Source organism: Sus scrofa, chromosome 6 (genome assembly GCF_000003025.6).
Source record: "Sus scrofa isolate TJ Tabasco breed Duroc chromosome 6, Sscrofa11.1, whole genome shotgun sequence".
NCBI lineage: Eukaryota > Metazoa > Chordata > Mammalia > Artiodactyla > Suidae > Sus > Sus scrofa.
Window position 1 is genome coordinate 71,334,908 of NC_010448.4, and position 26,012 is coordinate 71,360,919.

General features: G+C 49.7%; 2 protein-coding genes across 2 annotated transcripts in view; one reads left to right on the forward strand and one right to left on the reverse strand.

The window, feature by feature from the left end:
* Positions 1 to 26,012, reverse strand: part of MTOR (mechanistic target of rapamycin) — a 125,925-nt gene that overhangs the window by 47,919 nt on the left and 51,994 nt on the right. Inside the window, exon 28 of the mRNA XM_003127584.6 lies at positions 25,773 to 25,918. Coding sequence (XP_003127632.3) covers positions 25,773 to 25,918 — 146 coding nt within the window. The remainder of the gene's footprint in view (positions 1 to 25,772; positions 25,919 to 26,012) is intronic.
* Positions 15,965 to 21,392, forward strand: ANGPTL7 (angiopoietin like 7). Its single transcript, NM_001142828.2, is given in 6 exon segments — positions 15,965 to 16,448; positions 18,721 to 18,821; positions 19,385 to 19,579; positions 20,226 to 20,424; positions 20,644 to 20,819; positions 21,362 to 21,392. Coding segments are annotated over 5 exon segments (1,035 nt in total). The 5' UTR covers positions 15,965 to 16,078; the 3' UTR covers positions 20,814 to 20,819; positions 21,362 to 21,392.

Sequence of the window (26,012 nt, forward strand, 5' to 3'; positions counted from 1 at the left end):
TGAAAGTCGGAGAGCTGCGAGGCTCAGAACCTTGTTCCAAGAGGAACTTCTGTAAGAGGATAAACAGCAACTACCCCGGCACTAACTATAAGCTGGAGTTATGGAAGGAGGAAGGGGAGGGAGCGGGCTTGAGACAGTTATAGGACAACTACTCTCTCTCTGTCCACATGTAGGGAGCAAAATGTGACAGACCAACTTGGGAGTCTAGACTGGTTTAACGAGCTAGGAACCAGTTTAGTGCCCTGAGTACAAACAGTCTACTTGACTAGAACTAATTTTTAAGTGGTTTTGGGAAATTCCAGGATCTGGATTCAATGTAAGATGGCAAGAGATGGCTGTTATAAAATATTTTTAAAAATTCCAATTCCACCCCTGTTCCAATAAAACGGAGAGGGAACGGCCCAGAAATCTGATGAACTAAAGAAGTTAACATTTGTCAAAGTAATAATCTAATGCCTCATGTTTGCAAAGCACATTTCAAGAAATCTTTCCAGCCTATCCCTCCTTTGACCGTGACCCTCCTAAGAGAGAGGAAGGGCAAGTAGCAGCGGTCCTGTTTTACGCCTGGGGAGACAAGGCCTTCGAGGGCAGGGACCCTCCTCAAGGCCCACAGCGAACGGGGACGGTCTCCATACGACCCGAAAGCAAACTTGGGTCTCGTTTTTGTTACGGCGCAGTGGGGAGTGGGTGGAAGGGCTTCAGGTCTGGAGTCAGAAGACTTGGATTTCCATTTCTGAAGGTCTTACCTACAAGCTGCTTATAAGCTGTGTGACCATAAACAAGTCACCTTTTTTGAATTTTAAATTTCTCATCCGTGAAATGGGGCTGATACTACCTCCTTCACAGGGTTCTTAGGAAATTGAATGAAATTGTGGAGACGAAGTCACTAAGCAGATCCTTAAAAATGCTTCTTCCTTCATCTGTTTTTATCCCAATAAAAGTTTCTAGGAGTTCCCGTCGTGGCGCAGTAGAAATGAATCAGACTAGGAACCATGAGGGTGCAGGTTTGATCCCTGGCCTCGCTCAATGGGTTAAGGATTCCAAGTTGCCATGAGCTGCAGTGTAGGTCGCAGATGTGGCTCGGATCCTGTGTTGCTATGGCTGTGGCATAGGCTGGCAGCTGTAGCTCCGATTTGACCTGTAGCCTGGGAACTTCCATATACTGCGGGTGCAGCCCTAAAAAGCAAAAAAAAAAAAAAAAAAAAAAATTTCTAGAAGCTCAGTTACATGTTTGTGTGCAGAAAAAACATATGTCTAAGGGTGAGACTTGAGCCAGCACTAGGAAGTCATCCATGCAAGTTCCCAACTCATCTTGGAAAGGGCTGTTCTAGGCTCTGGGCTCTGCACAGAGCAAAAGTAACTGTGCAGACGTCCCTCTCTTTTAACTAATGAGCGTAGACGGGCAACCTCGTGTGGGGTCTGTCGGGCAGACCCTTTGGAGCTTTTTGTGGGTCCTAAGCAAAGTAATGAGCCAGAATGTTCCCCATAAGTTTTCCTGCTGCAGGATTCAGAAATGTTTTCAAGTGCAAAGTGAGGCTGTGACATTGTGGTTTCCTTTGGGAAGCCCTAAAGAGTTTTTCTAAGCTGAGAATGAAGGCCAAGTCCAAAGGGATGGACTCCGCTGCATGTTCACTCTGAGGCAGGTTCTCCTTCTTCGTGGCCTCACACGCCAGGCCCTAAACTTTGTTGATCACTCACACAGAGCTGGGGAAACTATCAATAATTACTATTACCAGGGACAGATCTGTGATGATTTAGTTCCTTGAGCCCAGATGAATTCTGGAAGCACAGGAAAACAGGAAAACAAAAAGCTAGTATATATTTCACAGTTTATGATATATTAAAATCAAATATGCAACTTATCATATGTAAGTATATAAAATTACATAGTCAATTTATTATTTTCCGTCCTAATATGGACTATTGGGATGGTCCTGGTAATAAGGTAAACTGTCCTGATGAGGAAGATATGGAAAGTGTTCTTGGCCAGAACCCAAAGAAGTTAACTCTTAAAAAGAAATGAAGTTAACTCTAAGAATCAGAAATAAACATCCAGGAGTTCTGGAGTTCCCTGGTGGCCTAGTGGTTAAGGACCTGGTGTTTTCACTGCTGTGGCTTGGGTTACTGCCATGGTGAGGGTTTGATCCCTGGCCTGGGAATTTCTGTCTGCCGTGGGTGCGGTCAAAACAAAAACGAAAACCAGGAGTTCTAATAACTGCCTTCCAACCTCATGTTCTGGAACAAATTCTATTTTCAAGAACAAATTATAAACATTACCAAGACCTGCCTCACCCTGGGGGTAGAGAAACACAAAACCATTGCTTTAATGTTGCTATGGCTTTGATATGCCTCCTCTGAGGACAGGCCAACTTATCTTTGCAAATTTAAAAGGGAAACTTATCACCTGGCCCCAGCTCCTTTAAGAGGAAGCCCAAAGAAGTCTTGTGCACAGGCCTTCCCGCTTGAACACATGCGTGCAAAGGCAGGGGAGGCTGCAGCTAGAGCTGTGGGAAGGAAAGAGGAGCTGGGCTCCCTGAGGAACCACTGACCAGGGCTCAACCAATGGCCAGGAAAAACGGGTGGACCTTGAGATGCATGATCAGCTCCTGTCCAAGAGCAAGGACAGTCGCTGAGGAGCTGCAACCTTGCCTAAGTGGACTATAACACACCCGTGACAAATGAGTGGGAGCAGGCTGAGCATGGGTCCTTTTGATAAACTCAGTTCTGGTCTGAGGATGAAAGAGAGGAGATTATGCACACCTACTTTCAACTGTTTGGAGAGGAGACATTTCAAGCGAACCAGCTCTTTTCATCCTGTTTATTCTTGCCTCCTCCCTGGTGCATTTTACTTTCCTACAGAACATTCTCCCCAAATAAATTCCTCTCTTCTCTTCTTCCACGGAGTGTCCCCGCTGCGTGCCTACGAGAATCCAGCTGCAGGGATGGAGGTTCTGCACGTGCTCTTAGGGCGCAAGAGGGCCTGCCATCCCGTTCAGCAGCATGACTTTCTCTCCCTCCTCCATGGCCGGTTGCTCCATCGTGGGAGGTATAATGAAGTCATAACTGCGGGAGGCTCTGCAGTGGGAGGGAAGGGTGCTGGCCATCTCCGGTCAGCATCAGGGGGCACCCAGCAAACACGTGTACAGTATGTGATGAAAGCACAGGACGGGATGCTGCAATTAGCCAACTGTACACAAGTGCTGGACTGGACAAGGGAGTCCTACTGCACTTCCAGTTTACCCTCCTCACCCATGCACCATGGCTAACACCCCACTCTGACCCCTAAGGTCCCATACCTTATCTTTTATTTCTTTCGAGAAGCTACTGTGATGCCTCCACGCCCTTCCAGCACAACAGGCAGCATGTGGCCACGGTGGCTTTTCCAAGGCCACCAGACTTACAGACAGAGCCCTGATTGCAAAGTGGGGGACTAATAAGCTGCCAGGGAAGCTCCAAGTTCTCACTGCTAAGTCCCCAGTCTCCTACTTGGGTGACACAAGACTGCCCTTTAAATATCCCCCCTTTAAACTCAGAGTGGTTTTATGAGACTGAAGGGAGAGACTGTCTATGCGGTTCATTCCCAGAAATCACCTTTGCTCAAAAGCCCCTTAACGAGGAGCTCTCTTTTAATGGGGCAGCTGGGAGTTTTCTACAGCCTGTTCCATGAACGCTCCCTTGTGTGCCCCAGAATCTTTTCCTATTCATGCTGGGGGCTTATAAAGGGCAAACTGCTCAAAGCTCCAGCCCAACAGCAGAGCAGCGCCTAACGACACAAACCAGACCTCACCACTGCCGGTCCGGCTAACAAACAAGTGAGAGAGATGGAGGCTCAGGTAGCAACGTGCCCATGACAGCAGTGAGCAGACACGACAGGTCGACCAGAGAGCCCATCTCCTCTAGAAGCTCACTGAGGCCAGAAGGAAATGACGGCAGCAGCGTGAGAACCTTCTGAGCTAGTGGCACCTGTCCCACTGTGTCCTGACCTCGTCACGGGGGTAGATTTGCCCTCCACGTCATCTTCCAGCAAGAGCATCCAGCTGAGATCTTGCACAGCTGTGAATCCGCAGAGCAAACAGAAGCTGCCTACCCACAGAATAAAGAGCAGAGCCCACAAATAAACCTGGTGTTAGAAATAAAATGACGAGTAAGACAGGAAAACACAATGATTTAGGATATCAAGTGGGGAAAAGACAATTATTCAGACACATTCATTCATTCACTCCCCGTCTCCCCTCTCCCACTCTAAGATTTCACTTTTTTGGCCACATCTATGGCATGTGGAAGTTCCCTAGGCCAGGGATCGAACCTGAGCCATAGCTGTAACCAGAACCACAGCAATGACAATGCCTGATTCTTTTCCTGCTGAGCCACAAGGGAACTCCCAAGATTTAATTTTTATTAAAGGGAGCTGAGTTGAAGAGCTTGAAACTGGGAAAATTCTTGGGAATTGAGGGAAACCCTTTCTACAGTTGAGTAGAATTAAAAAATAAGAAATCGCTTCAATGCTCTCTATACCGAATAGATTACACCAGGCATCTTTCCTCCACTACTTGAAAATCTCTTTCCACAGGTAGGGAAAGCCGGGAAGCCGAGTGAGGGACTCAGATGTGAAGGAGCTTCCCACTGCCTCGACAGCTCCTTGTCAAGTGTGATGGCTGAGGAGTTCCCGTCGTGGCGCAGCAGAAATGAATCCGACGAGGAACCATGAGTTTGCAGGTTTGATCCCTGGCCTCACTCAGTGGGTTCAGGATCTGGCATTGCCGTGGGCTGTGGTGTAGGTCACAGATGCTGCTTGGATCTGGTGTTGCTGTGGCTGTGGCTAGGCTGGAAGCGGTAGCTCTGATTGGACCCCATAGCCTGGGAACCTCCATATGCCTCGGGCTCGGCCCTAAAAAAGCAAAAAAAAAAAGAGCGATGGCTGCGAAGCCAGTGCTGGCGCAGGGCCTGCTCTCTCCCCACGACTCTCCCTTTGAGCTCTTCTTCAGTGGTTTTCACAGGCAAGCGGTGACCAGTGTTGCAGCGGAGGAGGCTGAAGAAAGGGGCGGGCATTAATTGCTCCAGGTCTTAACGATAACCCATCAGCAAACCAACAGGAGGGGCTTGGGTTTGGCATCCTAATGCCATCCCTACCACCTGAAGGAAAACTGTTCTGTTATTTCTTAAGTCACCGCTCCACAGGCTTCTGGACTGATGTCAAGTTCAAAGTCATTTGGTTTGGTAATTCCTTCTTGTAGGGCTCATTTGGTTACCAAGCCCATCTCTTAGCATGGCGTCTTGGTGACCTTCAGCTGCTGAGAGTCACGGGATGCCGCATCACTCAACACAGGCCCACGCTGTTGGAATGTCAGTCACACGAGGAGCATCTGCAGGCACATCTGGAGGGCTGCTTAGGCTTTCCTGGTGCTCCCATCAGGAATTTATGGGAACGTCATGCACTAGCTTCCCAGATGGCTCTGGGCCTTCTCGCTCCTGTCTATTTCTAGTGCAGACCACAGTCTGTGTTTTATTTGGTTTCCTGTTAAGTAAAAATTCTCTGAATTCCCTTAGTGCTGGCCTGGTGACACATGCAACACAGCTGACGGGGCACCTTGGCAGGTTTGGCTGAGGAGCTCCTGTCCAGCCAAGATGAGGCCAAGCTGGATGCTGCTTCGGGTCCTTACCGCCACATCAATCTTTCTTACCTCTCCTGCGGAGCTGTAACTGCTTCAGACCATCCCCGTCACTCCCTCCAGCACTGAGACTTAGCTCTGTGTCCAGTGTGATTAAACACAAAACAGCTTTACTCCCATACAGAGCCAGGAAGATCTGGGGTTGGCAGGGCCCTGACGTCTTCATTAGACAGTTACCCTGGGACTCTGAGCACAGCAGAAAGGACTAGGGAACTCAAGGATGTGATAGGCTCTTTCTGAGTTGGGCGATTTATTTATTTTTTATTATTTATTTGGCCATGCCCATGGCATACAGAAGTTCCAGGGCCAGAGATCAAACCCATGCCACAGCAATGACCTGAGCCGCTGAAAGGACAATGCCAAATCCTTACTCTGCTGCGCCACAAAGGAACCCTTCGTAATTACTTTTAACGGCTGCATAAGCCTGTCACCCTACCGCTGGATCCCAAGCATGTAACTGGTCTTGAGGGCAAACCCTTGCGGCCGCATGGGAGCAGTAGCAGTTAAGCCATGGGGTGCCGGGAGTGTGGCAGGAACCCCGACTCTGTGCTCAGTACAGGACATAGGTCTGCACGGCAGCTCTGGGGATCTCAGCAGGCCGTCCCATTTCACATGTCACCTCAGCAGGCCGTCCCATTTCACATGTCACCTCCAGGCACCTCCTGGCTGGATGAGGGGCCCCGGCGCCCCAGCATGACCGGTGTAAGGCACTGAGAGGCCACGCAGCCCCAGAGTGTCAAAGCACACAATTTGTGCGGGCCGGGCTTCCGACCCAGGGGCCTGTCAGAGGCGTGTTGTAAAAATGATGAATGGCTGTCACATTTCCAAGGCTCTGGCTGATTTAGGGAGCCACTGGCAGGCGCATCACTCCCAGCATGCCAGCCAGTTAATTACTTCCAACTTTATCTTTCTTGTCAACACTTCTTGACACATTGGCCATTATCTTTCATTCTGCAGCCACGAGCACTGCTCCCTTCCTGGAGCTGCCTGGAGGTTGTTCTCCTTTCTGCTTCTCCAGATCCGGAGCAGGACGAAGCACTCCGAGAGAGGCGATTAGGAAGAAGCAGCCACCAGGAAAGGGAACCAAGCGGGTAGGCAGGGCTGACAGACGGAATCCAAAGCTCATTCTCAATTACCTTGACTCAAAGCAGAGCTGATATTTTGGGTTAAGTCCTGCATTCCTGGCTTCTGCATGTCCAAGAGTTCTGACTCAGTCTCTTATGTGGATAAAGTTGGGACACAAAAGCGAAATGAGCTGGCATCTAGTGACCTGGCAGCTCTGGACTCTCCAAACCTATAACTGTGAGAGCAGATGTGAGCTGGCCTTCTAGTCCACCGAGGAGTTAGGCCATATTGCAGAAATACTGATGCCCTTCCTGGGATCAGGAAAAGGGAAAAGCTGAGAGAAGGGGACGCTGACACACTATCACTGCATCTTCAAGATTCAGAGCTAATGAGAGGTCCCAAAGGATCCGGAGAAACCAAAAGCATCACCACTGATACATTCACCATCCTTGGGACCGACCATGTCGGAGGCGGCCACAGAGCAGCTGCTGCATTTCATCAGTTCTAAAATACACACTTTGACATCTCTGAAATCACGCTACAGCTTACTCCAAGGTTTCAGGGGAGCACGACACAGTTTAATTGCCAGCAGGTTGCTCCCGACAGTGGTACATAGAATTCAGAAGCAGCTTTGTGAAGGCACCACGAGTGGTCCCATTAAATCTCCAGCCATTCCCGAGGATGAGCTAGAGACAGTGGAAGAGCAAAGGATAACTACACCCAGCTGCGTCCTTGAGCAGGGTCTTGGGCTGCAACGAAAGACCCTCTGTCCTCTTGGTCAGCTTTGGGAGAAACCTCAGGACTCCTCCCTCTGCAGAGCTCCTCGCTGATGGCCAGCTTTTTGCACTCAAAAATCAGCTTTCCTTGGGTTTGTGAGATGCTCTCTAGAGGCAAGCTCTTGTAAAGGGAACCTGTAAGAAGTCTTCAGAGCACCCAGAAATAAATATACACTCTCCCGTGACTGTGGGTATGGCGGATGTAAAAGAGCCTTAAGGGAAAAGATGGGGCTAAAGAAAGATACAATCTGAGCCGTGCGTCTCTCCACCTGCCCTCTTTGCTTGCTCAGAGCTTTGCTACAAGGGGTATGGGTTCCTGGAGGCACACTGGCTCTTTTGAAGGGAGCATGAGTCCAGAGGTCTGGAATGTGTTTTTACCGAGAAATGAGGCGCTTTGAGCGAAACCTCACGCTCTGGACAGTGGTTTTCTCCCAGCAGAGGTGCGGGAAAAGAACAAAACTGCATACCTTTTCTGGAAGCCAAGAAACAACTGTAAAAGCTGGACTCACACTTCCAAGCAACACAACAGTGTCACCTTGGGAACACATGTCTACACTTAAGACAGAGTGGGTCTGTTCATCCATCTAGCCCCTTGGCTGGAGGCTGTAAAGCCTAGTCACCCTCACCGCTAAGTGGTTGCTGAGGTTCAAACTGGCTCAATTTCTTCCACATTCTCAAAGAGTTACAGGCCATTTCCCGTGCGTGCTGCCTACGTCAGGGTGGCCAAGGCCCAGGTAGGGGAGGCTCTTGCAGTCCCGTCTTGTCCCGCACCGGGAAGGGTCTTGTCTCTGGCTAAGACGGATTTTCTGCAATTGCAATGTAGTGGGTGCGATATCTCCCCCTTTGGAGACAGACGAGATTTCCCGGGTTCCTGGATTAATTATGGGGAGCACAGCTGTTCAGAGACACGACATGTTACTTTTTCTGTTTTGTCTTCAATGTGAGCTGCTGTGCGTGGCCCCTCAGGCCATGATGAGGGTTAATGCACCGGCCCAGCCCATGAGGGTTTAAGTGACAGGATGTGCCATCCACACAGGCCTGGAGAAGAAACAGGACCTGACCCCAGATGCTCTACGGCCCTCTCGACCATCTTCTTCATATGGAAAGAAAGAGGGAGGAGGCACAAATCAGAGGTTTCCGGGGATTCCAAGTGATTATACAGCAAGGATGTGCTACCTCAGGTTATTGATGAAAAAAAGGCTGAACCAGAGGACCCAACTCTTCCAGTTCTCCCTTCCTCTGATGCTATAACTAAGACCTACGGAAGAAAATGTGCGAGCAGTGGAGGAGGCAACGCCCTGCGACGGAGGACTCGACGATACAATTCTGGCAAAGACCACGGAGAGAGACTCCAAGTCCCTAAGGCAGATGCTTATTTATATTTAGGGGAAGAGACCTCCTGCTGGGGATTCACGCTTTCATTCGACAAGTTCCAGCGCAGTAGCTCTTCTGTCTCTTTTTTTTTTTTTGGCTTTTGGCTTTTTAGGGCCGCACCTGTGGCATATGGAGGTTCCTGCGTCGAATCGGAACTGTAGTTGCCGGCCTACACCACAACCACAGCAATGCGGGATCTGAGTCACGTCTGGGACCTACACCCCAGCTCAGGGCAACACCGGATCCTTAACCCACTGAGCAAGGCCAGGGATTGAACCCACATCCTCATGGATGCTAGTCGGGTTCGTTTACCACTGAGCCATGATGGGAACTCCTCTCTTCATCTTAAACTCTGTGCTGAGCCCTAGATGGTAGAGCTACTAGGGTACCTGGCACAGGCAAAGTCTTTGCTTTCGGAGAGCTCACAGGTCAGTGAAGTAGATACACAAAAACAAATGGAAATAAGTGCTGTGGAGGCAAACACCACAAAGAACACAGAGCAGAGGGAGGAGAACAGCACAGGGCTTCTTTTTTTCTTCTTCTTTTCAGGGTCTCGCCTGTGACATATGGATGTTCCCAGGCTAGGGGTTGAATCAGAGCTGCAGCTGCTGGCCTACACAGCAACACGGGATCCCAGCCATGTCTGTGACCTACACTGCAGCTTGTGGCAACGCCGAATCCTCAACCTACCGAGCAAGGCCAGGGATGGAGTGAACATTCTCATGGGTACTAGCTGAGTTCTTTAACCCAGAGCCACAAGAGAAACCCAGCACAGAGCACTTATTTTGGATTTGGGTGGGCAGGGAGGTTTTTCTGATGAAATGATAACTGCATACCTAAATCTGACTACTTAACATTTGCTGGACATGGACTCTAAGTCAGACACCATTCAAAGGATTTTATGGGCATTTCCTATTTTGAAATAAACTTCCTGGTTGAAGTTTTTGCACACACACACACACACACACACACACACACGAAAGTATGCACCTAAGTGTACAGCTTGATAAATGATCACAAAGTACCATTTTAACTACCACTCAGACCAAGAAGCAGAACACGACACACTGCCAGCTGCCGGACGCCCCCAAGCCTTTTCCCAGTCATTGCTTCCCTCCTCGCTCCAAGACGGAACAACTACCTGACCTCTGACACAACCCGTTAGTTTTGTCAGGGTCTGAACTCTGTACACACTCAATGCTCTGTTTATTAAACACACCCACGCTGCTGCAGGCCGTGGTAGTTTTGGCTTTTTAACCGCAGAGGAGTATGTCAATACATCTGTCTTCCTGTGGGTGGGGGTTAGGCTGTTTTCAGTTCGGGGCTCTGATAACTAGGGTCACTATAAACATTCCTGTTGGGAACAAACCCAGCAGCAGAATTGCTGGGTTACGGAGCATGCTCAGCTGCAGAAGATACTGACAAACTGCTCTCCAAAGTGGTTTTGCCAATTTACATTTCCACTGGAAGGGTATAAAATCCCTTCCACGTCTTTGACAACATTTAGAATTTCAGTGTTTTCCATGTCAGCTGTTTTTGCTGGTGTGTAAAGTGCACCTTACAGTTTAAATTTGGGTTTCCAGAATGACTACTGCTCTTGAGAAATTTTTCATGTGTTGATTGGTCTTCTGGATAGAACCCTTTGGAAGTAGTACCTGTTCACATCTCTTGCCCCTCTTTTAATCGGCTACCTCGTTGTGTTTATTTGACAGGAGTTCTGTTTTACTCAGAATACAGTGGACACAGAGGTATGTATTGAAGGTAACTTTCTGCCTTTTCACTCTCTTCGTGCTGTCTTTCAATGAAAAGAAATAACTCCTCTTACTGCATTTAACAATGCTTCCCTTTATGGTTAGGTGTTTTTTGAATCTTGTTTAAGAAATCTTTGCTTATCCCAAGACGCCAAAGATAATCTCCTGTGTTATCTTCGAGGCCTTATTGTTTTCAGATTCAGAAAATAAATCTCTTGGACAAGGACTTTCCTTGTGGTGCAGTGAGTTAAGGACCCAGTGTTGTCACTGCACCAGCCTGGGTTGCTGCTGTGGCATGGGTTCGATCCCTGGTGCTGAAACTTCTACATGCCACAGGCATGGCCAAGCAAACAAATAAATAAAAACTGAACCCGAGGTTCTGTGTGTGTATGAGGTAAGGCTCAAGAACCTTTATCCCCCGTAGGCCATCTAGCTGACCCAGCAGAACTCATGGCTCTGGGGTGCTCCCTTGCTAGAAAGCAAGTGTCCTTATACGTGTGGGTCTGTTTCTGGACATTTAATTCTGCTCCACTGATCTATCTGTCCTGGTGCCAATACTGCAACGCCTTCTTTTTTTTTTTTCTTTTTGGCTGCATCAGAAGTATGAAGAAGTTCTGTATGCACAAGTTCCCAGGCCAGGGATGGAACCTGAGCCACAGCCACAGCCATGACCCGAGCCACAGCAGTGACAATGCCATCCATATCCCTGACCCACTGCACCACCAGGCAACTCCATCAATACCGCACTGCCTGAATTACTTACTGTAGCTTTGTGATAAATCTTGCTTTCCAGCAGGGTAATTCCTCCAAATTTATTTTTCTTATTCAAAAATGCCTTAGCTATTTTTAATCTTTTACAATACTTAATTTAAATCTCACAGAAATCTGGAGTTCCCTTCGTGGCTCAGCAGTTAACAAACCTGACTGGGATCCATGAGGATGCAGGTTCAATCACTGGCCTTGCTCAGTGGGTCAAGGACCCGGCGTTGCCGTGAGCTATGGTGTAGGTCGCAGATGTGGCTCAGTTCCTGCGTGGCTGTGGCTGTGGTGTAGGCCGGCGGCTGCAGCTCTGATTAGACCCCTAACCTGGGAACATCCATATGCCACGGCTGTGGCCCTAAAAAGGGAGGGGGAAGAAGCCATAGAGTCAGATAAATCTGGGTTCTAATCCCTTTCATTACTTGATAGTTACATGACCCTGGCAAATTAATTAACTACTCTGAGCACACTCATCTGTGAAATGGGGAGAGAAATCACAACTACTTCACTTCACAAGACCTTTGTGAGATTTGTGTGTTTGCTTATTTTTGCTTCTTAGAGCTGCGCCTGCGGCACATGGAAGTTCCCAGGCCAGGGGTCAAACTGGAGCTACAGCTGCCAGCCTACACCACAGCCACAGGGGATCCAAGTCGTGTCTACGACCTACACCACAGTCCACAGCCATACCAGACCGGAGCTGCATCTGCGACCTACACCACAGCTCATGGCAATGCCAGATCCTTAACCCACTGAGCGAGGCCAGGGCTTGAACTCGAAACCTCATGGTTCCTAGTCGGATTTGTTTCTGCTGAGCCACGACAGGAACTCGGAGGTGGCAAATGAGAAGGGTTAGGAAGGAGGGAGAAATACTTTATGTGATAGATTTGGGCTTTAGAACTGACAGAACAGGGGAGTTCCCGTCGTGGCGCAGTGGTTAACGAATCCGACTAGGAACCATGAGGTTGCGGGTTCGGTCCCTGCCCTGCTCAGTGGTTAACGATCCGGCGTTGCCGTGAGCTGTGGTGTAGGTTGCAGACATGGCTCGGATCCGCGTTGCTGTGGCTCTGGCGTAGGCCGGTGGCTACAGCTCCGATTCGACCCTAGCCTGGGAACTCCATATGCGCGGGAGCGGCCAAAGAAATAGCAAAAAGACAAAAAAAAAAAAAAAAAAAAAAAAAAAAAAAAAAAAAAAAAAGAACTGACAGAACAATGTAAATCAAGTGTAATAAAAAATTTTTTTTAAATAATAAAATTTTTTTTTTAAAGAAGCAGGACTGAGAGGTAGAAGGGTCAGGGATTAAACGGCTACACAGAGCAAGGCAGCTGGGACTCGAGAAGACCTCAGAGGAAGTAATACATGACCACGAAGCACACAGTTAAACTAACAACACGGCAGGTACTTCTGAGACGTATTCATTCAACAAACGGAGTCTGGCACTGCAGGCAGGTGTCTCGCCCTCACTGGTTTTGCAGGGATGGTGGAAGAGCAGGCAGGGGTGGGCACACACTGGAAGATGAGGCGTCTCTCCAACAGGGACATATTCAAGAAAATGAGACATGACGCCCCCCACTGGGGAGGAAGGAGAGACCAGCTCTAGGGCCTTCTCACTCTGGAATCCATCCCCAGGCTGCCTGGGGGCCTTCGACCCTTGGTGCCGGCCCAAGGCTGTGCAGCCCAGACTGGGAAGTCAAAGCTCTCTGGTCTTCCTCGTTAAAAAGGTAAGCTTTCTTTTCATAACATCTTTCCCAGGAGCACCAAGCTGACCCTCTTTCACCACCAGCAAAATGGAGAAAAGAAAAAACTGCAATGTGTTCAACCCAGGTTTTCCTTAGTTTCTCATTTAATTCCCGTCGTTATGGTCACTCTGGTCACGGAAGGGGAGAGAAGGGACAAGCGCTCTAGTCTTCCACACATGTCCTGGTTTTCTCCACTGGCTTAGCTGTACTCAAAATGAAGACTTATTTTTCCTTCCTTCAGAAATTCAGAATCTAGGACACCCTAGGGTTGTGGAGTTTTGGCGGGTAAGACAATCTCCTGGCATGGGATCTACTCTTAATCCGGCTTTTTTCTCAAAACTGGAGGGGAGGGGGGAGGCAACGGCGACTTGGGCAACTTAGGTAATTTAAGAAAATCTTCAAATAAAAAAAAGCTTCCATCTCCAACTTAGGGCTTATGTTAGAAGGGAGTTTCCAGAAAATGTCAGAGAGTAGGCACTCATGCTAAAAGCTAGAGGCTTCTGATCCAAACTCAGGAACCTCTTCCTACCTTTCCTGGAAAGGACGGCTGCATGGGTTGCAAATATGAATGATTGATTTATGTTCTGCCCAGATGCGAAACTCTACTCATAACACTTTGCTGTGTGGGCAGGGGCGGCGGCTACTGGGAAGAACACACGAAACGCCGGCTGGGCATCTACAAAGCCGCCACTGTTTGGTGATGTCCTCTCCCGAGCTGCTCCATGGAGCAGGACAGCAGGGCCACACGGGGAACTGCCGTCCATCGTGTGGTACATGGCGCTCCTGTGCCACACGCGTGGTTTAAGCTCAGCATCATCTGATGGCTGGGAGATTGTCCTACAGAGCCTCATGGAATCTAAGAGGCCCTGCTAAACGGCTCTGTCAGATGCTGGCAGTCAGGGCCGGGCTCGCTTAGTGCAGTGAGCTCCACAAGCTGAGGCTACAGGGCCCCCGACCAGATGCTCGCGGAGAGGGGGCAGGGACCGCTGACACTGCCAAGTGAAACAGACTCTCTAATGCAGAATGCCCAGCTTCCATGGGGCGCCTGCAGCATCCTCACTCCTAAGGAGGCAAAGACAAGCAGGAGGCAAGAAACCAAACTGATCCAGCTGATCCGCTCCTGCTTTCTGATTTACAGGGGGGAAGAAAGTGTTTGGTCACTCTAACTGCCTGAGCAGAAGTGACGTTCTGAGGAGCAGAAGCCCCGACTGGAAAAGAGCTCTCAGGGTCACAGTGGGAAGGAAGGAGGGGCCGCCAGGCAGCAGGCTTGTGTGTGAAGGGCCCACCCTGAACAGCGACGGCACAAGAACTGTGCCCGGAAATGGCCAGAGTACATTCCAGAGACAGTTACCGTGTAAGGACAGAGGGACTTTTGTTTACATACTTAGCGAAAAGCTCATTTTAAGGATTTAAGGTTTGCTGAAAACCCAGTTTCCCCCCCACTTGTTTTCAAAGAAGCAATGTCCTTTGAATATAGTACATGAAAAATTACAACAGCCCTACTTTTGGGGATCTATTTATCTATCTATATAGAAAATATGAGAGAGAATAATTTTATTTTATCATTATTATTTTTTTGCTTTTTAGGGCCACATATGGAAATTCCCAGGCTAGGGGTCGAATTGGAGCTACAGCTGCCAGCCTACAACACAGCCAGAGCAATGCAGGACCTGAGCCTCATCTGCAACCTACACCACAGCTCACGGCAATGCCGGATCCCAGACCCACTGAGTGAGGCCAGGGATCGAGCCACAATGAAAACTCTGAGAGAATAATTTTAAATCTGCACACCATATTCCACAGGAAAAGGGACATGAAACATAGATATGGATTATCAGCCAAGGGGGATCCTTTTCTCTATGTTCTAACATACTTCCCAGGTGTAGAACTGTGGGTCACGGCTGGGCCCGTTCTCTGGTCTGCCTGAAGACCCAGGCACGTGCGGGCGCCCATCCCGGGACCAAGTCCTGTGTCTCCATCCCGCTGCCGTGGTGGACACTTCCTTGCCAGATGTCACATGTGAGAAGCTAATACTGACCCACTCTGTATTGAGGGAGAAAGACGAGACAACTGGGCAAAGCCTGCGGGTACAAACTACAAAGTCCTTTTTTGCTTCCTAAGAGATTTACTCTATCTTTCTATTTTCTAAAGCTTTTCTAAATTGGAACTTTTCAAATGCTTAGACAGTGTTAGGCCCAGGCCGAAAGAAGTTTTTGAAAAAAACACTGAATGCTGATCAGAGAAAGGAATAACCGAGCTTGTTAAAACCATATTCAGAAGGATGCCAAAATATACTAGATCCCTGTATAAACAGCACGGATTGCATTAACAGGTCTCCCTGGGTGAGTGGAGAGTTTTATTCCCAACTCTCTTTGCCCACCTTATGCTCACCCCACGGTTACATAACCTTTGGAAAGGAATTTGGAAATTCTGACCCTGAACTGCTTGCTGATAGAGCCGAGCCAGAGGCTGGCAGGGGCACAATCTAATAGGCGAAACTGGAAACACAAATTCAGCCCTCTTGTCTCAGCCCAGAGACTGAGCAGGCGAGGAAAGAAAGACTCGCCCCTGTCTCTCTCCTCCCCTCCTCTGGCCTAAGTGTACGCTGACTTCACCCAACAGGCACCTGACCCTCCCAGATGAGCTGGGAGGGGCCAGGGCGCCGAGCAAGGCCATGGTAGGGGTGGAGGTGCAGGCAGCAAACAATATTTAAGATGCTGAGTGGGTAGAGCATTCAGACCGGGGAAGGAAAGCGAGGGGATACCCGATGAAGCTGCCCTTTCAGAAGCTCAAGTTTTGAGAACGGCTAAGACAGAGCAAGGAGAGAGAGAGAGAACAGCAAAGCGGTAAGTCCATCGAGAGCAGGAGTGTTAGGTCATAATCTGCTGCAGCTTTGCAAACCTCAGCTGGGCACATCCAGGTCCTTCCTCACTCAGGCCCACGAAAGATGCCGAAAAAGACTCTCTCGGCTATGGCCTGGCTCTGCATTTTCATCGTGGCCTTTGTCGGCCACCCAGTGTGGCCACAGAAGCCCCCTAAGCGGAAGACACCTGCAGAACTCACTGTGCCTGCCTGCTGCGAGGAGGCCAAGGAACTCAAGGCCCAAATTGCCAACCTAAGCAGCCTGCTGAGCGAGCTGAGCCAGAAGCAGGAAAGAGACTGGGTCAGTGTGGTCATGCAGGTGATGGAGCTGGAGAGCAGCTCCAAGCGCATGGAGTCGCGGCTCACGGCCGCCGAGAGCAAGTTCTCCGAGATGAACAACCAGATCGACATCATGCAGCTGCAGGCAGCGCAGACTGTCACCCAGACCTCAGCAGGTAAGGAGGACGCGTGCTCGCGCTACTCACTACCTTCCCCCTCAAAGAGCCGAGCGTCTCCCGTCTGCGACACTGCTTCTAGGTCATGTGATGGTCAGAACCATCACTGGGGCTTCTTGGACACGTGCCACCAGCTCTATTTTCTCTTTAGTGAAGGCTTAGGGAGTACTTCCTTTGATTTCCAATGTGCTGTAAATGTACCCAGGTGTCTTTCACTCCCGCAGTGTTTGGGGATATTGCAGGTATGAATTACCATCTTGGAGCACAGAGATCATGTGCTCTGCCCAAAGTCACACAGCACATCTTAGAAACAAGGTTCATGTCTTCCTGACCAGCCTACTTCCTTACCCAGAGCTGCCAGGCTGTACGCTTGGTCCCACGGAAGCAGAAGTGAACGCCAAGTTCATAACCTCTCTAGGAGCAAAGTTTCACCAAACACAGTTCTTTCGGGCGGCTGTGATTTAATGCACTGGGCATTGATGGACTTCTATGTCTGCTCAGCAAACCTAACTCTTCCCACTGGCTCAGAATCAAGTGCACAGACACTGCCCAGAGCTGCCTGAAGATTCCCTTCGTGTTCGGAAAAGGACTGGCCCCTCAAGGTTCCTCAATGCCAATATTCTAGTTTCTCCCATGAGCGCAAAGAAAATTCTCCCCAGTGATACAGGAAATAAGGAAATGCCACGCTGAAAGCTGGATTTTTAGGCCAAAAATAAGACCCATTTACTTTTGTAAGATCCTTTTAAAAATGACTTTCAGTTTCCACTTAGCTTGGCTCAGACAGGCCAAGGTGAATTTATTGTTGAGAGAAATTTGGTTTCTGAAATTATCCGGAAATGAGTAGTTACAAGGAGCATGTCCTACAGGTAGGTAGGTCATTTCTTGCTGATATAAAAACTTAAAAAGGAATCTTTTGGGTCATATTATAAACCAAGCCAAGAACAAAGGGCAGAGTAAGTCACTGGGGATCCTTAGCTCAAATGAAGAAAAAGTTTTAACCTGAAATTAAGCTTAAAATTTTGTTATCTAAACCAGTATGTTTTGTTACCTAAGCCAACCACTTTCTAAGCAGCACTTCCTGACCCTCTCAGTCTGGGGCTAGAAAAGTTTCTCAGGCTGTTTTCCAGATCAGGCCGTCCGGATCTGGGCTGTGCGACAAAACCAGACACGCGGGTGAGAAGAGGAATCAGACCCGGTGCTGCTCCTGCTCCTCCAAGCGGGAGTTTCCTCACCTCCCAGCGGGGAGTCTTTTGAGAGTTGAATGCAGCCTCTGCCGGGCCTCTTACTCTTCTTGCCCAGGCCATCATTCCTCTTTTTTCTGCTCTTTAGCAGGTGTGGGGTCACCTTTATACTCTGTAAGCAGGCAGCCCCTTGGAGAGGCAGTAGGTGGGCGCTCTCGTCAGGAGTGGGAAGCGGGTCACTCTGAGAGTGAAGACAAGGATCTCTATGTCCCCTGCCCAAGGTGCTCTGCCTCCAAGTCCCACAGCAGACGCGTTCCCATCTGCTGAGGGCGTGCCAGCAGGCAGGAAGCACCCCTGGACAAGCGAGCCTGCTCTCTGGATCCTATCAGGAGAGGCTGTCCCTCCACAAGGCTCCGATACTGAGAACAGGGAGCTGAGATCCGCCCCAAAGCACCAGCCCCAGGGGCAGCTGAGGAAACATTAAAATCCACCCCAGAGTGCAAGCCAGCCTGCCCAAAGCTCTCATTTCCTCATCTTGATAACGGAGCCGGAGGGCCTCCAAGGGTTCCTTCGGGTGCTTGCATTGTCATTTTTCTAGTAGTTTTAGATTGGGGGGAAAGACAAAATTATAAATCTGTTAATAAGGATCCTAGTAAGCAGTAGCCATTACCTCTGAGAAACAACAATCAAAGGAGACCCTCTGAGATACTCCGACTTGTCTGGGAATAGCGGCGGCTGTCCCAGAAGCTGACTCCAGGAAACAGGAGCATCCTTGGGTGGCCCTCACACACAGTGACGTCTCCCGAACTAGAACTACAGCAGGGTAACTTCTTTCCGAGCAAACCTGCAGCCACCTCGTCGTACTGTGGTGCTATCCAGGTGAAGCCTCGGCCCCACCTCCGGTGAAGCCAAAACACACCCTCCGGGCGCACCCCCCCAATCCAGACACTGCCTCGTAGTGAGTGCACCTGCGAATTTCGTGGTAGAGGTAGAGTCCCGCTTTTAAGCTTCCGACTTAGACGCAGGAGGGAGGCCGGCCGGCCATGGAGCCCCTGGGGTGGCGGCTCACCCCTGGTCCGCTCCTCTTGCAGATGCCATCTACGACTGCTCGTCCCTCTACCAGAAGAGCTACCGCATCTCCGGAGTCTATAAACTGCCTCCCGACGACTTCCTGGGCAGCCCCGAGCTGGAGGTGAGGTCACTATAGCCTGCTGCCCGTGCTACCATCTGCCCTCCTCACGTCCTGGGGACAAGAGGGCCAGGCATAGCCTAAAGAGACTGAGACACAAACACATCACATGATAGGGAGCCGGCTAAACACTCAATTTGTGGGGACAGAAACCCAGGCATGCATCTCACTCCTTTAGATCACTATCAACCAGACACGAACCTCCTAACATGGTTAGATTCTGCCAAAACCACTGCCCAACTGGCTGAAACCCCCGCCGTGTCCTACAGCAGCTTCTCCTGGGGAGGAAAAGGGAGACGACATGTAGGGAGTGGGTTAGAAGTTTCCGGATTTTTCCCTTCAAACTCCACCCCACTCACTCTCACCCTCAGTGTCAATCTTTCTCAACCAACCACCAGCCTGCCCAGCTTGTCAGCACTGGGGTCGAATCCCTGCCTGGCGAGCCAGTGTGACGGTGGTAGCCCATGGCCCCCAGCTCTGCGGGACAGGGGGAAGGTGGGGAGCCACCCTCAGGCCGGTGCTGCCTGTCTTGGCGGGTCCTGAGCAGGGCACTCTCTCTGCTCCAGGTTTTCTGCGACATGGAGACCTCAGGTGGTGGCTGGACCATCATTCAGAGACGAAAGAGCGGCCTCGTCTCCTTCTACCGGGACTGGAAACAGTACAAGCAGGGCTTCGGCAGCATCCGCGGGGACTTCTGGCTAGGGAACGAGCACATCCACCGGCTCTCTAGGCGGCCGACTCGGCTACGTGTGGAGATGGAGGTGAGCGTGGGGGCTGGGGCCCGGGGACCAGACCGGGGCCGCCATGCTCCGGGGGTGTCATTCCTATGCTTCTCCACCGCGGGCTGGTGTACTGGCTGCGACAGCTTTCCTGCAGGTTGCAGCACAGTTGAGAATAGGGGCCTCTTCCTAGCTTTCACAAAAGCGAGGCTGCAGGTACACAGGAAGAGGCCAGACTCAGGCCAGGGCAGAGGAGTCATCAGCTGGGCGGAAATGCCGGCGTCCCTGCCCCAGCCTGGGACACCAGGTCCTCTAGATGCGAACCTCTCTGGTAGCGGGTGGTGACCTGCACCAAAGGCCCGAAGCATCTCTATATTCTCAAGTTACTCTTAGAATATCCCAGAATGAAATACAGCAAAACACTCACCTACACCTTACAGACAAGGATGCGAAGGGGAGAGAGAGACACTAATCCAGGCCATGTGGTGACTCGGGAGAGAAGTGTGAGCTAGGATCCTGGTTTTCCGATTCCCAGGTTAGTGGTTAAACAGGAGGTAAACAAGGCATGACGTCTTACTAGAGTCCCGGCAGCCGAAAGACGGATGGCTGCAGCTGGTGAGAGGAGTGGGAGGGACGGGAGCGAGTGAGCCACCCTGCAGTTTTCCTAAGGCTCTGCCTCCCCGGACAGGACTGGGAGGGCACCAAGCGCCATGCTGAGTACAGCCGCTTCGCTTTGGGCAATGAACTCAACAGCTACCGCCTCTTCCTGGGCAACTACAGCGGCAGCGTGGGGAACGACGCCCTCAGCTATCACAACAATACGGCCTTCAGCACCAAGGACAAGGACAACGACAATTGCTTAGACAAGTGTGCCCAGCTCCGCAAAGGTGAGGTTGGGGGTGGGGAGGCGGGCATTCGGGTACCAGGCCACCAGCCCAGCAGAGGCCAAAGAGAGAATTTAGGACCGCGCAGCTGGGGGCCTGGCTTTGGTATTCCTTTTGGATACTGGCTCACGGGGCTCCGGTTCTGTTAAAATCACAAACGCCTGCTGCCTGGTGTGTGAGCTCTTCCGAGGACACACTAGCGCTGATCTGGTTCCCGCCCAGGTGGATACTGGTACAACTGCTGCACGGACTCCAACCTCAACGGCGTGTACTACCTCCTCGGGGAGCACAACAAGCACCTGGATGGCATCACCTGGTACGGCTGGCACGGGTCTAGCTACTCCCTCAAACGAGTGGAGATGAAAATCCGCCCAGAAGACTTCCGGCCGTAAAAAGAGGTCTGCTATGGGGCAGAAGAGAGACGGAGACAAACAGAGGCTGGGAAAGGGCGGAGGAGAGGATGGGAGTTCCAGGGGTGGCAGGGGGTGGCGGGGGTGTGTGTGTGTGGGGGTGGGGTGGAACACAGCCTCGCATCTCCAAGCAGAGTCAGTCTCTCAGGAGAACCAAAAAAATTATATACCAAGAGTGTTACAGTAAATGGGATGCAGTATTTAAGCACAGTGGGTCCAGACACATACGTCTCAGGGGGCTGGGGGGGGGGCTCCCTGCCAGGGAGCCCTGACAAAGCAGCAGCTCCTCTTTCCCCCATGTTTTTCCATGAAAGAAAAATAATTCTTTCACAGAGTTCATTTTATCTACTTCCTCTAAGGCCTAAGTTATATGAGGACAGAAAATAAATTCCTTTGCTAAAAAGAACCATACTGTTTTGGTGCTTCGGGGTGTCAGACAGGAGTGAAGAAGGCAGTGGAAGAGAGAGGTTGCGAGTTTTAAATCCAACAAAATCACCTTCAGTCTACACACTTTTTTTTTTTTTTTAAAGACAAAACCTGTTCTGCTGGAGGTGAGTGGACTGAGGTGGAATTGGCTGGAGGAACCCCAGGGCACCAGGCCTTTCACTGGCTCTGGGCACCTCCCTGCTAGGCCTCCGTCACGGCGCAGCACTGATGAGGAGGCGGGAAGTGGGCCTAGCGGTGGCAAGAGCTCCAACGGGAGGTGAAGATAAGTCCCCTGTGGACGCCTGCACAAAACTGCCTTAAAATAGTCACAGCCAATAACAGATATATCTATTTTTATTTACTTCGCAAGGAAAGGGCTCAAAGAACTTCAAAGTGGCTAAAACAAGAAGGTAAATGGTACACGGCTAATAAGTAATTCATGCTGTATATATAAACATTTTGCTCTGTAAAAATAAAATACCGTAGTTTGTTTTAAACATTAAAATTTTTTTCTTCTTTCTACAATAAATCCTTTTAAATCTGCTCCTTTTAAAATTATTACTATTACCACTGAGAGCATGGGGAAAAGTTTTAAGTGAAAAATCAGAGAGGAAGCAGTGGGAAGAAGACTCTGAGTATGTCGCAGTCTTCAGGGAAACCAAGGGAGGAGCAGGAAGCCCAGATGACAGGGACAAAGGGGGCAGTGGCAGCCCCTGGAAGAGGCCAGACTCTGGCCTGTCCACCCGACACCCACGGAGGCCCCTGTCACCACTTGGCTTCCAAATTCTTTGCAAACCAACATGCCGACCTTCTACTTGAGCAAACTAACTTGCAGACAGAGGCGCACCAGCTCGAGTTCTAACAGCTGTCAAATGATGCTGACCTTTAGGAAATGACTTTTTCTTGCCAAAAGGAACCATCCCCTGAACTAGTCGGTGTCAGGTAAGCATCCATCTCTAACTCCCGGTTTTCTAGGACACCTACAGCCCTCTGATTGTTGGGAACCATTTAACTGTAGAAACAAGACCCTCAGGATTTTCAAAGAAATAAAGTGAGCAGAAAGCAGGGCCTCCCATGGGACAGGCAGGCAGAGAGAAAGGTCCTAGGGCAGGCGGGGGTCTGAGGCGCTCAGCAGCAGGCACAGTGCTGCCTGGAGAGATGACGACAAGATCAGGGTTAGAAGGAGATGAAGAGGAGGAGGAGCGAGGACACCTCGGGCAGAAGCAGCTGCTAATTCTCTTGCGGCAACCACACACCCACGACTGAAAACCTGAGGCTCTAGGCACCAAAAGCTAAAATAAACAAGGCGGACTACCTCAAACTATAAGGAAACAATACATTGAAAAGACTATCTAGGGCGTTCCCACTGTGGCCCAGCAGTGACAAACCTGACTAGTATCCATGAGGATGAGGGTTCGAACACCGGCCTCACCCAGTGGGTTAAGGATCTGGCATTGCCATGAGCTATGGCCCAGATCTGGTGTGGCTGTGGCTGTGGTGCAGGCCGGCAGCTGCAGTTCTGATTCGACCCCTAGCCCGGGGACCTCCATATGCTGCAGGTGCGACCCTAAAAAGACAAAAAAGAAAAGACAAGACAATCTACAGAACAGGAGAAAAGGATTAACATCCAAAATATATAAAGACCTTATAACAAAATAGCAAATAATTCCATTTAAAAATAGTCAAGGGACCTAAATAGCTAGTTTTCCAATGAAAACATCCAAATAATCAACGGGCACATGAACAGGTGCTTAACCTCACTAATTAAGAAATGCAAACCAAAACCACGAGGAGACACCACCTCCCTCCTGAATGGCAATTATCGGAAAGACAAAAGGTAGTAAGTACGGGCAGCGAAGAGGAGACAGGGGAACCCAGTAAGCCCCGGCGGCAGTTTTTATCTCTAATTCTGCAGACACAGCAATGAGAAAAGCGTCTTAAAATGGGACTTCGCGTCAGGGCTGGGCAGTGCAAGCGTTCAGTTGACCAGGCCGTCTCTTCTGCTGGTAGAGGGAGAAAAGCAGGTGCCTTGGACAGAATGTGTGTCTTCTGGCCCCTCCCTCCGAGTCCCCAGGTTGAAGCCTAAGCCTCAAGGTGGTGGTGTTTGGAGGTGGAGCCTCTGGGAGGTGATGAGGCCATGAGGGTGGAGCCCTGATTCGGGCCTTTATAAAAGAGTCTTCAAAGAACCTGTTCTCTGCTTTCTACCACGTGGACACACAGAGAAGCTGGCAATCTCTAACCCAGAAGCCAACCATGCAGGCAACCTGATCTTAGACTTTCCAGCTTCCAGCTTCTTCTCCTAGCTGTGAGAAATAAATGCTTGTTCTTCAAGCTACCCACTCTATGGGCATTTTTTACAGCATCCTGAAAGAACGCGGCAGGCTACAAGACCTTATTCTAAGGCGAATGAACCAAGTAAAAGCTCTGTGTGTGTGTGCGTGTGTGTGTAAAATGCAGGGACATGTTGTTAGGGGATTACATGTGGATTTAATTCATCCTAGAGCAGGTAAATAAAAATGTCAATAGGCGGGAAGACAGACTGATTCAGCAGCAAGAGAACAGTGTGGTCAGCACAGCACAGCTTTTTACAACAAAAATAAAAACCAAGAATCAACTGTGCAAAGAAATTTCTGTGTACGGTTAACCTGATTCTTTCAAAAAGAATTTAAGGCAGTTGACTCAAAAGTATATACTAAATTTGTAAAAAGTGGACAAACGTTAAGAGAAAATAGGAGTAGAAAAAAAGGAAATAAAATTGGAGAAGAGAGGAGGGCAATAGACAAAACAGGTAAGATGTCTGTAATTTGTTACAGACGGGCCAGGAACGAGCTGTGAGCTCTCCAGTAGCCACTGTGAGGAAGGGAACCCAATCTTTTACTAAACAGTAATGACCTCAAGACCAGACCAAAGTAGTGGCCCAGGGACTGGCCATGCAAGGAGTGCCCACAAGGCTTACCCAGAGGACTGGGGCATCGCAAAGAGCAGCTTCTGTAGTAAACAGCTTTGCCTAAGGCTGTTTCTTAAAAGTTTCTGCAGTGAAAATGATGGCAGAACATGGCAGTGGTGCTTAGAAAAAGCAGTTTTACAGAATAAGCTGGAAAAGCTACAAAGAGAAAAAAAGAAGATGGGTGTTGGGAAGACGCCGGAAACCAACTGAAGGGAGGCAAAACTGCAAGCCTCGTTGAATCAGAGCAGGAACCAACCAGGGTCAAGAAGCCCCTGGATTTACCTGGGACCACAGGTTCTGTCTGTTTCTTTTCCTAAAGCCAAGATCAATCTGCGGGACATTCTGAGGACTTATCCTCAATTACACTGGCTTTAAAAAGTTAAACGACCTTCTTGAACACTTTTCCAGGCCTCTGACTATAACCTTCTACTACAAATCTGCATAAACGTTAACATTTTTAAGATTGTCTCAAATATGGGGAAAAATCTGGGGTGGGACGAGGGAGATTTCAAAGAGGTATCAAACAGAAAAAAGGTTAGCAAGGAAATTAATGGACAAAAACTAGTTATTTGATGCTGAGGTTATAATAGTCAGCTCCTGAGTCTTCTATTAGTTAAGAAGCGAGGATGCATTACCCAAGCCAGAGGTGGGAGGAAGACATGGAGGTTTTCACGTCTGCAGTGCCTAATTTGACACGGAAGCCTTCCCCATAGAATGGCATGTTCCTTTGCAGTATTTTCAAAGTCTACATTCTCTCAAAGTCCAGTTTATTTGGGCAAAAACATGACTCTACTTCTATCTCTCTGGTCACGCCTTAAAGTATTTAAAGGAATGCTCTTTAGCATCTACTCAAAAGCAGAGCTGGCAGAGAGCTTGGCTATTTAACCGTCATTTCAAATGAAGGAAGCGTCGCACGTTGCAGGCTGTTTCGGCCACAGAGGAGGCACACATTAGGTGGGTGATTGTTCCTAAACCATCTGTAGTGAAACAATCAACCATGCTAGATAATTAGATCCCGGAGTTAATATTCTCTGATAATCATCAGGGGAAGTGAACAGTTCTCTAGAAGCTGTGGACCTAATATTTAAGGCTGCCTGTAATTTCATAAGAGCAAAAAATGGCTTAAACAACCTATCTTTCCATACCCAGAAGACATAAAACTATCTCAGGAGAGACACACGCCAATCAAAGACACACGCTCTGCCTTTTACATTCCTAGAGCTCTGAAGAGGAGAAAGAAACCGGTCCCTGCTCCTGAGCCAGAGGGCCTAGCTAATAACGCAGACATAAAATCTACCTTTCCAAGGCAGCTCTGGCCACAGAACTGCTTCCAGGCTGATTTCACTGGCACCAGTGAAAACAACAGGAGCGCAGGTGCCCCGGGTCAAGAGTAATGACAAAGACGGCTAGAATGCGGGGAGAGCCATCTGCCACCGCATCTTATTTAAACGTGCTGGCCGGATCTGATGGCAGATTTCAGAGTGGACGTCTCCAAGTGACCCCAGGGAACTGGCAGCAGAGGGAGGAGAGAGGTCATTTTAGATGCAGGCAGCAATTTAAAAGCCTACCTGATGAGAGACTCCAGGATGGCGGGGGTGGGGCCCTTCTGGAACTCCAGTTCTTTGTAGTGCAGCGCCTTGGCGTATGCTCGACACTTGGCGGCCCTCTCGCCCAGCAGAACAATGCCATTGTCATCTCTCAACGGCAGGGGGCCCTGGAGGAGAGCAGAACCCGCGCGTGGGGAAACGGCGGACGGGGCACAGGCCAGAGCAGTGGGGCGGGCGCTTCGCCCCTCTCCTCCCGCCCGC